At 37.8% G+C, this 13,891-nt stretch overlaps 1 protein-coding gene and 1 pseudogene across 1 annotated transcript in view; both read left to right on the top strand.

Annotated features, from left to right (window-relative positions):
• Window positions 1-12,943, top strand: part of NQO2 (N-ribosyldihydronicotinamide:quinone dehydrogenase 2) — a 20,447-nt gene extending 7,504 nt beyond the window's left edge. Inside the window, exons 2-6 of the mRNA XM_072411785.1 lie at window positions 3,770-3,934; window positions 4,315-4,445; window positions 5,177-5,290; window positions 6,287-6,388; window positions 12,130-12,943. Of these exons, the coding sequence (XP_072267886.1) occupies window positions 3,770-3,934; window positions 4,315-4,445; window positions 5,177-5,290; window positions 6,287-6,388; window positions 12,130-12,303 (686 nt within the window). The 3' untranslated portion in view covers window positions 12,304-12,943. The remainder of the gene's footprint in view (window positions 1-3,769; window positions 3,935-4,314; window positions 4,446-5,176; window positions 5,291-6,286; window positions 6,389-12,129) is intronic.
• Window positions 2,609-3,216, top strand: LOC140331836 (small ribosomal subunit protein eS24 pseudogene; annotated as a pseudogene).
• Window positions 12,944-13,891: the final 948 nt, after the last annotated feature.

The following is a 13,891-nucleotide window of genomic DNA, read 5'->3' as shown; positions in this document are numbered from 1 at the left end:
CATTTCAAAAAATATAAGAGAGTGCCTTATAATCGGGGAAACAGGGTACCAAGATGTGTGTGGTGAGCTTGGATATGAGCTTGGTAGGACCTGTTAAGGGCAACCCTAGCAGGTGATGTAGAGGATCTAAAGTAGATTGGCATTTGGTCACCTTCCCCAGTAGCTGGTTAACCTTATCCCAGTAACTTTGTATAATAGGGCAGAACCAAAAAATGTCTTCTAGCGTCCCGCGGTAGGACCTACAGCGCCAACAAGTCGGATCAGCCTCTGGGAACAGCCTATGGAGCACGTCTGGGGTGTGATACCACCGGAATAAAATCTTATATAAATTTTCTTTATAAAGAGTACAAAAGGATTGTGTCACTTTAATCTTGGATAATTTGAAGAGAATAAAGTCCTGTCTGGCCCAAGCACAGGTGAGAAAAAAAAAGGAAAGCTGACAAGAAGAGGAGGTCTTGCCCTAAGTTCAAGTCTGGGGATCTTGTCTGGCTCTCCACTGCCAACCTGAGACTTCGCTGCACCCTCTAGAAAATTAGACCCCAAGTTTATTGCTCCTTTTCCTATCCTGAAGGTCAACAACCCAGTGGCTGTTCGACGTACACTGCTTGAGTCTTTGAAGATCTAACCAGTATTCCAAGTGATGTGTTTGAAATCGGGGGTACCAAGTCCCTTGGCTGGCAGGTCCTCTCTGGTGCCTCCTTCGGTTATGGTTGAAGGTAATGAAGACTGTGGGAGGTCAGTGGGCCGTCTCCAGTACCTAGTTAAATGGAAAGGATTTGGCCCAGAAGAAAATTCCTGGGAGCCTTCTGGTAATGTTCATGCCACTTGGTTGGTAAGGGCTTTTTATCGGGCACATCCAGATAAACCAGGCCCTGGGGGCACCCAAAAGGCTGACCTTAAGGGGGGCACTGTCACAATACCTGTCGGTTCCCACGGCGCTCCCCACTCTTGCTCTCACACTGACACAGCACAGGGAAGAGGAGCTCCTTAAAGGGGCAGAGACTATTTAGTGCTACTCTGTAGTGTGCCTCTTGCTATTCCTGAACTGACCCATGCCTGGACTCTGATTAAGCCTGCTTGCTGCCTGCCCTGACCCGTGCCTGGACTCTGACTACGCTTGTTTGCCGCCTGCCCAGACCTGTCCCTGAACTCTGACTTCACCTGTTGGCCACCTGCCCAGACCTGTTGCTTGAATCTAAAGCTACGTACACACTTCCAATTATTATCGTCGGAAAACGAACGACGAACGTTCCTGCACGATATATATGAACGATCGTATAGCACCGATCCTGCACATAGAGGTAACGACACGATCGTTCGTAGATATTGTACACACAATAGATACAATCGTTTAAGCGATAGAGGAACTATGTGCACGACAGGAAAGTGAACGGACGTTCGTTCATCACGCATGCTCTGAACATGGACGATCAACGAACGACCGTACACACGAACGATGTTCAACGATCGTCGTCCAATCCGATCCGCCGGTCCGGTCGTTCGTTTCCAGCGACTTTCCTCGTTCGTCAGCGTCGTTGGTTACTTTTTTACGAACGATTTTTTGCCCAATCGATCGTTCGTCGTTCGATTGGAACGATAAAAATTGGAAGTGTGTACGCACCTTTACTCCTTTGGTCTGGCACCTGTCCCCACACCTAGGCCACTTTCTTCCTCAGGTAGGGTGACCCTGAGGGTTGCGACCTGGTGACCACCAGCAGCATAGAGTCCAGTGGCCTCCAAGCTACTGGCCCATCAACCCTTGTGGGGTGCCCTGGTGAAGGGCACTTAGTGCCACCTGTGGTCACTTAGACTCCCCCGCCTTGGGTGAACCCATGCTACCTGCCTGTGGGGACCCCGACACTAAGTTTAATTTGAACTTACAATTGTCTTAGTACTTTTTTTGCTCTGTGGGGTTGGGGAATAATACATCCTTGTGATTGAAAAAAAAAACTGCAGGTATATGTAGAAGATATTTTTCCTGTTTTTAATACCCTTAGTTCTTCAAAGTATATTGTTTATATATTTTTTCCTGTGCTTTAAATATGTTTATATCAACTTGTACATAAAGCTCCAATGAGCATATTTTTATTTCTTAAATTGAATTAAATGAGTTATAGTTTTATTTTTACAATATACTTGTCTGGGGTTTGTTTTCAGTGTTTCCTAGTAAAAATAAAATGTTTTACAATGTATATGATGACGAATTACCTAAGAATGTATGGAAAAAAGCAATGTAAAGCTGGTCAGGTATGGGAATATGATGTGACCTCTATCAAGCTAAAATGGTACCAGGTAGTGGCACAACACAGAAACTAGTTTGCAGTTGATTTCTAAATTAGTCATTTATAGAGTAGATGTCATTAGTCATTTATAGATGTCATATATAGAGTCCTGTTGATTGCAACAAATTGCCAGTGACTGAATAACTAAAAGACAATCTACTTTACCTGTGGACTCACTCTCTTGCAGATTTCTCCATAGTGAATGACATTTTGCAATGTTCCAGCCCAATAAGGGAATGATTCCTTTAGCGCAAGTTGTTCCTTCAGCTGAATGATTCTTTTGATTATGATGTGTTCCCCGTGGCAGAATTGCTTATCTGACACGGCCCTAAGGTATGGGTAAGGGGTATTTTAAAGGAATTAAAAGGTTAAAAAGGTTTAAAACAGAAAGCAGCTCATAGACTTCAACTCAAATTTAATAGAATAATTGTATAGAACATAATAGCTCTTTCCTTCTCCCCAGAGGGAGACGGTGGCAAGATGAATGACACTGTCATTATCAGTTCTAGGACGTTTATGACCAACAGGCTGCTTTAGAGGAAGCAAATGGACATAGATTTCCTGGAGAAGACATTGTTCCCAAGACTGAAATTAAGGAGAAGCTGGCCATATTGCAGAAAACTACCGCAAATGTGATCCTTGTATTTGGCTTAAGGACTCACCTTGAAGGTGGTATAACGACTGGCTTTGACATATTTTACAATTTCCTGGACTATGGAAATAAAAACAAGCCCAGAAATTTGTTAGGCATTGCATATATGAGACGACAAAGACTAGAAAACAGCATAAAGAAAGGAAAAAGAAGAAAGTCAGGAGGACAGCCAAAGCAAACGTGGGTGCTGGTGAAAAAAAAAGGAATAAAGGATCCCATGGTGAACTGTCCAAAGATTGTACGATATTCCAGGATCTTAAAATAAAAAAAGAACATGAATAGCTCCCAACTGTCTCTTCTCTTCAAACAAGTCCTAATTTTATGCTTAGTTGCTTCTCTATTTGGTCTGATGTAGGGACCTCTAAATAAAATAAACTGCTGTATTTAAATACCAGGGGTTATAATACACTGAATCTGCAAACTGTTGCATTTGTTCTAAAAACACACACACTGACAACACACAGAACAACAGTATAAAAGAAAAAACATGTAGGAAAAACATTATTTTTCATGTATTCATTAATTCATGATTGCATAACTAAGGACGTGGCAGGGAGGTGTCCTTAGCATGCATACTTTGGGGCTAAAGGAGTCTGATTTCTCATGGTAGTTAAGAGTTCAGAATATGCATGTATATTTACTATAAACGAAAATATTGGTTTTATGTTGTCTGGGTCTGTTCAGAGAGCATCATTACTGTCTGATGAGCTGTGACTAATTTGCGTGGGTGGCCTCACTCATATCTAATAGTCTAATTTTCATTTTTTTGCTTAGCTGTTGCCTTGTTTTCGATTTGTAAACTGCAATTTAATTATTCATGTTTTTGTTTTATTAGGCAGAAATGTTCTCATTGTTTATGCTCACCAGGAGCCCAAATCAATGAATGGATCTTTAAAGGATATTGTAGTTGATGTCATGAGCAAGCAGGGATGCAATGTTGTAGTCTCTGATCTGTACACTATGAAATTTAATGCAGCGGCAACCAGAAATGACATCACAGGTAAGCATGAAAAGTGAAATATGCATGTTATTTGGATTTTACTTACACTTTTGATCTGTTAAAGATGATTTTAGACAGCAAATAAACATGGTTAAAAATCTTGCCCTGTTGTGGTAGTCATCCCCTAACTGTGTAAAGATCTTTCATATCTAGACTCCTGCAGATTTTTTTCTCTCCTATTGATCAATGGGATGCAGAAAATTTGACTTTTGACACAAATCCCATTCACAAATACCATTTCATGCAAATTGCACAAGGCCAATCAAACCTTGTACCAAATACTTGTTGAGTTTAATTGATTCACTTTCACAACAAATTCTGATTTGCTTTAAAGTCAAATGTGTTTACATGATTTAATCTTATATTCCTTGTTTTCATAGGAGACTTGTGCAACCCTCAACACTTTAGCTATGGAATAGAAACCAAGGAAGCATTCAAAAAAGGTTGTTTATGTGAGGATATACTTGAGGAGCAAAGAAAGGTTCATGATGCTGACTTGGTTATCCTTCAGGTACCTGTAGCTTACAAAATGATTAGCTCATGTACTTTATTTTAACATATACATATATGTACAATTCAATCACCATATACACTTGCTCCTAAATGCCATTGGTCAGTGGTACTCTTTTAGTTGTCGGAGATATTGGTAGCAAAGTGATACCATGCCTACCCATACCACAGGGTGCCCATGATTACAATCCTAGCAATGTCCCTGATTGTGATCCAAGCACTCTATACACAAAAACAGTCAGCTCAGTAAAGTAATTGCTCTTTCCAATAGAATTAGCAAAACAGCCTGGCCATGGTCAGTTAAAAAGCCATAGCACATTGATAGGGTTAAACCTATATTTTTCCTTTCTGTAAGCATATTCACATTACCTTTATTTAGTGAGAGTTTATTTATGTGTGCACATGTGTGAGCATTTTGCAGGTAAAGATTATAAAGACATTCCAAGGATTTTACATTTAAAATGCAAGTAACATTTTTTATATCAATCCTTACATTGTATTTATCTGCCTAAATGTAGTTTTAAATACAGTTGTTTTGTGAATATGCAAAAATATGCTTTTCAAAAAGGTATATCAGCATTTGCAAATGCCTGAACAAAATCAAGCACTAACCACTAGTCTGAACATAGCAATAAGTGCATGGAATACTGTTTGGTTCTGTGTGTATGCATATTTTTATTAACCAAAATAAATACTGTCATAGCAATGCTTTGCCTGTGTATTTGCTTCTAGTTCCCATTGTACTGGTTCAGCTTTCCTGCTATTATGAAGGGCTGGATAGATCGAGTCTTTGTACAAGGCTTTGCCTTTGACTTCCCAGGCTGCTATGAGACTGGACTATTGAAGGTAAGTTTAAACTGACTTCCACTGTACATGGAAACATAGATGTTAGTTTGAAAAACTATTTACAAATTACTGCATTATGCTACTAGAGACCAATTGTATTTACTCAATTAAAATTACATTTTGTCTAACAAAAATATTATTCTAATAAATTCTTATATTCTGAATGACAATTTTTGCCTTTATATTGCACTAATTCACAAACTGTACTAGAGACAGAAAAACAAGGGAGGCGCAGCGTGACGGCAGTGTAGTTTTAAGTTGTATGAGACAACCGTTGCCGAGCCGTACACTTCAGTATTGTTTCCACCATTACATATACTGATTCTCATACGCTTGTTTTAATTTATTTGTTTATTTTTTCAGATGCTCCTTTAGGTAAGTATGACATTTAGTGGCATCAAATAGTTTGACTTTGATAATTATCATTTTGTGTTTGGTCTTAGATTCGAATGAAATAAACCCATAATGAGTAAGAAAAAGCAAACAAATATTTTGCATTTTTTTAGTAATACCAAAGAGAATGCAACTAATGATAATAGTAACAATAGTAAAACTTTACCTAATCGTGAGCTAATTATTGAATCAGAGCCTCAACAGCCCTTGTCAGGCCACATTAGGAAGATCAATATTTTACAAATGTATTTATCTTTTTTTAAAAATTCAAATAAATGGTCCACGGAATTTAAAATAATGAATTTGGTGGTTTGTGAGGTCCGAAAGTTTGGCGACCGCTGCATTAGGATACTAGATCAGATACTAATATAGACATTTGCCATTAGGTAAAAAGTAGGCTGAACCATCTTAATTGTCTTACGAAGATCAAGGTAAGGAAAAAAAAACATGTGGCATAATGTTTGCAGCAAATATTTAGTTTGTTTGCTGTCAGTTCATGGAATATTAGGATACTATTACCAAGGAGAAGTAAATAGGAGCTGAAAATTGTATGGCTGCATGGCATTTAGTAAAGGTGTATACAATTTCTTCTTTTCATGGCAGGGTAAAAAAGCACTTCTTTCATTTACAACTGGAGGAACAGAAGAGATGTTTAGCAAAGAGGGAGCAAGTGGAGATATCCGTTATCTTCTTTGGCCTATTCAGGTAAGCATTTTTGTTGTGTTCAAACAATCTGAACACTAGTGTATTGAGGTCAGTAAGATTTCCAGAATATGTGTTTGGCAATTTAAGGGCTTGTGCTACAGGGCTTTTGTTTTGATGTATGTTTGAAATGCATGTCAAAGATTTTTCTTTGGACAAAACACTTTTTGTGTTTTAATAAGATAAAAGATTCTTCATCTTCAGATCTGTAATTGTAGTCATCTATGCTTGCTAAATGTCTGTTAGTTGGCAAGCAGGTAGAGTTGAGGAGGTTTGGGATTAAAGATGAAAGAAAAGGTAAGAAGGGGTAAAGGTCAGGGCTACCCTGGTCATATTTTAATTGCCTTTGTTAAACCTATGTTTGTTTGTGCTTTATTTAAAATACTCAACAAATTAATTATTTGGCATTGCTACCTTTTAAAAAATCATCATAAAACATCTTCAGGATTTGCATCTATAATGAGTTTTGTGTTTGTTTTGTATAGAGCCAATAAGGATAACACCTCTGTCAGGTTTTATTTCTCGCTGTAAAATGGTGAATATCCCTCCTACAGATTCCTTATTTGCACAGCTCTTGGTTGTCAAGAATTAGAGCAGGTGCTCCAGAGACATAGGGGTTAGTGCCATCCTAAAATTTCATGATAAAAGGGGGACTTTGATAAAGGAGTTTACAGTAAATGCAATCTTTATGCAAGACTATAAGGCATTGGTGAAAATTACTACTCTCCATCAAAGACAGATTAAAAAGACCTTTAATTAGCACAGAGAAAGGCTATACAACATGTTTATTGCTGTCTGTTTTTTAGCATTGGTGACAGTCTCATTTCATGTACAAGCATCACAGGAACATAAAGGAAACTCTACCCAATGGCATCATGAACAGAAATAAAAACTTGCCTTTGCCACTCTATCCAAAGCTTAAAAAAGTTAGTCTGGACTTCTCAGGGCTCTCAGTTTTTCATTCCTTAGAGTAGAGAGAGAAAAAGTGATATGCTATATATAGGACTATATAGTCATCTTATTCTTGACATTTGTCTATGCAGTATGTCTCCTGCACTTATAATGTGCTCACACACTGCAAGTTTCTCTGTTTTCTTTCCATCTGTATAATGATCAACCCACAAATGAACCCAAGACAACTGATTACAAGTATTTCTTGTGCTATTTATTTGTGTGATAATTGATATGTAATACAATGGTCCAAATGATTGTTAACCTACCTATAAATCAAAAAATAGCCAATAAGTTTTCAGTCATCATTGTGCCCATATTTTGAGCAAAAATGTTGGATCCATCCATTGTAAGACTTATGACTCTGTAGGGAATTCAATAGTAAATAAATAATTTGTCGTCACATCGAGGTAGCGGAAGATACATATATGTGTGTGTGTGTGTGTGTGTGTGTGTGTGTGTGTGTGTGTGTAGTGGTACTTCTGAGGAGTGTTGAGGATAACTAAAACATTTGAGAAGTAAATTTTATCTGATAATGCATGCACAAACAAGTAATGTAATGAAATTCTGTAGAATGTGAGAATTTCAGAATGATTATGTGTTTGCGAAGTACTGTGATTATTATAAATGTTGTGGCATCGGTTGTTACATGGTTTATTATAAAGAGTAGGTCTTGAGCAGAGTCCTGCGTCTACATGTAAATACTTAAATGTAAAGTATTAAAAATCTGAAAATAGTAAAACTAGTTTAACAAACAGTCAAAGTTGAAGTAATTCATTACAAAATTCTCCAAGTGAGTAAAATATTATTAAAAATGCAATTTATTAAAATATAAACTCACTTGTGCTTTATGGACAAATACAGGAAATTTAGGTAATATACATTGTCTGGATGATCTTCTTCTGCTGTCTTCACAGAAGGACAAAGCTGTTTGCTACCAAATCCAGAATTGCCTATGATTTTCAGTGGTGCCAAGAAATTTAGGAAGCTTGCACCTTGATTCAATGCCTGATTTTTTTGTAATTTGCCTTTAAAAAGCTTGTTATATTTGAGAGGTCACCATAACTCAGGTAGTATGTTTTTACATGCCTCTAAGTTTGGCATTTCACACCTGCAGACACTGCAGTGACAAACCCTTGGTATTTGTCACTGCAAGTCCTGACATATCCTCCTGCTGACACCAGAGGGAGACAATGACCATGCAATGGCATCATATTTTGGTCCTACTTTACATATCCATAGGCGCTACATTTTAGGCGCTTATAATTTTTATATATATATATGCTGCTCTCTCTGTGCTACTAGAATCAGCAAAACTAAAATGAGGGTTTGAAAACAATTCAAAAAATTAAAAAGTGTTTTCTTCCTTAAAGAAAAAGCCTAGTTTTTGATATTTCCATTTGAAGTACATGAATGCTTTGTGACAAGTGTAATTTTAAAGTTGTTTATACACTATACTGTTTGATTGTACACTCTCACAAACTATTTATTAGGTGGATCAACCTAAATGATCCAATTATTTATATCAGATCGGGTTAGCCCTTGGTCTACATACAGTTAGGTCCATAAATATTTGGACAGAGAATACTTTTTTCTAATTTTGGTTCTGTACATTACCACAGTTAATTTTAAATGAAACAACTCAGATGCAGTTGAACTGCAGACTTTCAGCTTTAATTCAGCGGGTTGAACAAAAAGACTGCACACAAATGTGAGGAACTAAAGCCTTTTTTTACACAATCCCTTCATTTCAGGGGCTCAAAAGTAATTGGAAAAATTAAAAAGCTGAAAACAAAATGTTTATTTCTAATACTTGGTTGAAAACCCTTTGCTGGCAATGACAGCCTGTAGTCTTGAACTCATGGACATCGCCAGATGCTGGGTTTCCTCCTTTTTATTGCTCTGGCAGGCTTTCACTGCAGCGGCTTTCAGTTGCTGTTTGTTTGTGGGCCTTTCTGTCCGAAGTTTAGTCTTCAACAAGTAAAATGCATGCTCAATTGGGTTCAGATCAGGTGACTGACTTGGCGATTCAAGAATATTCCACTTCTTTGCTTTATTAAACTCCTGGGTTGTTTTGGCTGTATGTTTTGGGTCATTGTCCATCGGTATTATGAAACGCCTCCCAATCAATGTGACTGCATTTAGCTGAATTTGAGCAGACAGTATGTCTCTGAACACCTCAGAATTCATTCAGCTGCTTCTGTCCTGTGTCACATCATGGATAAACACTAGTGTCCCAGTGCCACTGGCAGCCATGCACGCCCAAGCCATCACACTGCCTCCGCCATGTTTTACAGATGGTGGTATGCTTTGGATCATGAGATGTTCCACGCCTTCTCCATACTTTTTTTTGCCATCATTTTGGTAAAGGTTGATCTTGGTTTCATCTGGCTTTTTTAGATGTTTTTGAGCAAAGTCCAATCTAGCATTTCTATTCTTGAGGATTATGAGTGGCTAGCACCTTGCAGTGCACCCTCTGTATTTACTGTCATGCAGTCTTCTTTTTTGCCACTCCTAATATTGTAGCAATTTCTCGGATGGGTTTTTTTTGTTTTTGCAGCTTAAGGATGGCTTGTTTCACCTGCATGGAGAGCTCCTTTGACCGCATGTTTGTCTGTTCACAGCAAAATCTTCCACATACAATCACCCCCTCCTCAAATCAACTCCAGGCCTTTTATCTGCCTAATTGATAATGACATAACGAAGCAGTTGCCCAAAGTTGTTCCATTTAAAATTAATTGTGGTAATGTACAGAACCAAATTTAGAAAAAAGTTGTCACTGTCCACATATTTATGAACCTAACTGTACCGTGTTTCCCCGATTTTAGGACATCCCCATTGAGTAAGCCACCCCCGATTTTTAAAAAAATAATTAAAATAAGACACTCACCCGTTTATAAGACAGCTCCAGATATCTGATCCGGTGTGTGTGTCCTTTATGCTGGCTGCAGCCTGTGTGTCTCTGATGCTGGCTGCAGGGCGTGTCTATTCCTGAGCCAAACTGAAAGTAAAAAGCCTGCACACGATTCTGAACAAGGAAGCAAGCTGCTGATCCCTGCACTAACGGAGATCCCTGCACTTAATTACGGGTAAGTGATCAGAAGGGGACAATGGAGTCAATGGAATAGAGTGATCAGAAGGGGACAATCATTTCATAGTGATCAGAGGGGGACAATCATTTCATAGTGATCAGAAGAGGAAAATCATTTCATAGTGATCAGAAGGGGACAATCATTACATAGTGATCAGAAGCGGAGAATCATTTCATAGTGATCAGAAGGGGACAATCATTTCATAGTGATCAGAAGGGGACAATCAATGGCATAGAGTGATCAGAAGGGGACAATCATTGCATAGAGTGATCAGAAGGGGACAGTCAATGGCATAGAGTGATCAGAAGGGGATAATCAATGGCATAGAGTGATCAGAAGGGGACAATCAATGGCATAGAGTGATTCAAAGGGGACAGTCATTGCATAGAGTGATCAGAAGGGGACAATCATTGGCATAGAGTGATCAGAAGGGGACAATCAATGGCATAGAGTGATCAGAAGGGGAATTTGAACGGCACATGAGTGATCAGAAGGGAAATATGAACGGCACATGAGTGATCAGAAGGGGACAATCAATGGAACATGAGTGATCATGAGTGACTTTCAACAATAAATGTGTACTGTAGTCTTCTTCATGGAAAAATAGGACATCCCCTGAAAATAAGACCCAGGGCATATTTTGGCATTTCAAAAAATATAAGAGAGTGCCTTATAATCGGGGAAACAGGGTCGGTGATTATGGTAGATCTATGTGAAGCATAACAATTAGGTAATAATTGCAAAATTCAAGGATCACAGTATTTTATTTCAATTATTTTACCAGATGCCTCCTTTGTTCACAGAAAACCAGCTAAATAGTTCTTTAGGTATCATCTGGGATTAGTATATACTTGCTGGACTAAGATGCTGGTTTAGAAATGACACAATTATATAAATCCATGTGCCTGTAAAACATAATTTCATTTTGTAAGTGTACAAATACTCAAATAAGGATGGATCTGCTGCTGTTTTCACTTTGTGTGTTGTCAGTGTTAAAACAAAGTTAGTGATCAGAGGTAAGGGGAACTTGCTTATTGCAGATTGATGGTGCTTTATCCCATAATTCACCCAAGCTGTAAGCATAGCTATAGACATTTAAGTTTTGTATAGAGCAAGAACCAACTTCCAACCAACCATTTCCAACTATACTGATTAAATCTGTTTGGGAGATTTTTCTTCGCTTTCTATTAAGACAACTACTTTGACAGTTGTGTCCATTCTAAATTTGCTATCCTGTCACAGAAGCTCCTGGTGGTAATCACAAGTGACTATACTGACAGTGACAACTATGGACCAAACAAGGCTCAATGTCTATCAGGATGATGGTCTAAAGCAATATTGTGGTGAGGGGATGCAGACAAAAACTAGCTAAAAGAAAATATAAAACAGTATGTTATAAAAAAAAAGTTGTAACTGTTTATGACACACAGAGCTTTAGCAAACTGTAATCCACATGCAGTTTATATTTACATTACTAATAAAATATAAATCTATTTTTCTGACTATCTGACATGACAGAAATGCAATAATGCAGATTTGTATAGTTATCTGATTTATCTGATAGATCTGTGTTAGCTTTAAGAACTATTTGGATATGTTTTTTTTAGTGTAATGAATTACATTTTATCATGCTTTTAATTACATAAATGTACTTTTTTGTGACAATCTGTTGCTGAATGTTGTTTTATATTGATTTTCCAGCATGGCATCATGCACTTCTGTGGGTTTCAAGTTCTTTCCCCTCAAATATCTTATGCACCAGAATATGTGAGTGAAGTAAAAAGAAAAGAAATGCTAATGAACTGGGCTCAGAGACTGGAGAACATCTGGGAAGAACCTCCTATAGACTGCACCCCACCCTGGTATTTCCAGTAGATTCAGGAGCTTCTGTAAAATGGAAGACTGTCTTCTATGCAAATAATCAAAGGATCTTCAGGTGCATTGCCTGATTTTCTAAACCAACAACTACTACAATATCACTGCAGCTACTGGCAAATGTTTTGCCCGTGGATTGTAAAGGCCTAAAGCCTATTATATGCAATGTATTGCTAATTGTTAGCTGAAGCAATGATTAGTCTATTGTGCTCTGATGCTCTGATCTGATCTGTTTAAATATTGCTTAACTCTAGGTGTATACTATGTATTTTTCTCTTAATGTCATTTTTAAGCATTTTTACATCAATATTATAAAATATTTACAGTAAATCAACCTTTGCAATTGCCAACAAGTGTTCGATGTGTCATCCTCTTTTTCCATGGTCAAAACAAACTTTTTGCCATTATTTCTAATTGAAATATTGTTTGTTACACAAAAAGTGGTTTCACTTTAAATTTGATGGTTAGCCAATCGATTGAAAAATTGTCTTGCCTGATGTATTTTTGATCCAAAATCTGTTCTACAATTGAAATTTAAAATATTGCATTGTAGCTTAATACAGAGTATTGCTTACATATGTACAACCCATAACACACAATAAAAATGTAACAATACAAATATACATATTAAAACTGAAAATTCTAAAGTGATTTGTAAACGCAAACATAGATTGTTGCAATCTAAATAGGAAATTCAACATTTGTTTATAACAAGTTCAAATCATTATCGATGTTCTAAAGTAAATATGGCCTCCTTGGCAGGTGGAAATGAAGCTCCACATGCTTTGGGGAAATGATACATTCAAGATAAAATATGGGTAAATGTGCTTTTACCTTTCACTTAGACACTAATGAGGCTGGCCTCCCGTGACCAGCTTCCTGAGAACAACACAGAGACAACCAGAGACATAAGAGCTGAAGTGTGACTTTTTTGGTTATGAAGGCAGGAAGGTATACCAAGATAAACTGAAAAAAATGGATTTTGCTTTTCAAAATGTTTCAAAGACCTGGGTATCCCTTCCCCAAAACCTAAATATGTAGCTCCTTTGCTGCCAGACTTGGGTGCCGGCAAGAATGGAGTTCATCTTAGCTTCAGTTGATAGCACCAGTAATAAAGCACGGAGCCACACACCCATGATGTCTCCCTAAAGAGGTTTAGTCATGAACACCAATATGTCCAAGTTTATTTAGGGTGAAATGTGTCAGAGCAGGTGAATCCTCAGTGAGGACCATACCCTGTTTCCCCTATTATAAGGCACTGTCTTATATTTTTTGAAATGCCAAAATATGCGCTAGGTCTTATTTTCAGGGGGATGTCTTATTTTTCCATTAAGAAGACTACAGTACACATTTATTGTTGAAAATCACTCATGATCACTCATGTGCCATTGATTGTCCCCTATGATCACTCTGTGCCATTCATAGTCCCCTTCTGATCACTCTGTGTCATTCATTGTCCCCTTCTGATCACTCATGTGCCATTCATATTCCCCTTCTGATCACTCATGTGCCATTGATTGTCCCCTTCTGATCACTCTGTGCCATTGATTGTCCCCTTCTGATCACTCATGTGCCATTGATTGTCCCC

Source organism: Pyxicephalus adspersus, chromosome 5 (genome assembly GCF_032062135.1).
Source record: "Pyxicephalus adspersus chromosome 5, UCB_Pads_2.0, whole genome shotgun sequence".
Taxonomy (NCBI): domain Eukaryota; kingdom Metazoa; phylum Chordata; class Amphibia; order Anura; family Pyxicephalidae; genus Pyxicephalus; species Pyxicephalus adspersus.
Note: the sequence above shows the minus strand (reverse complement) of the source record. Positions and strands in the feature narration are given on the sequence as shown.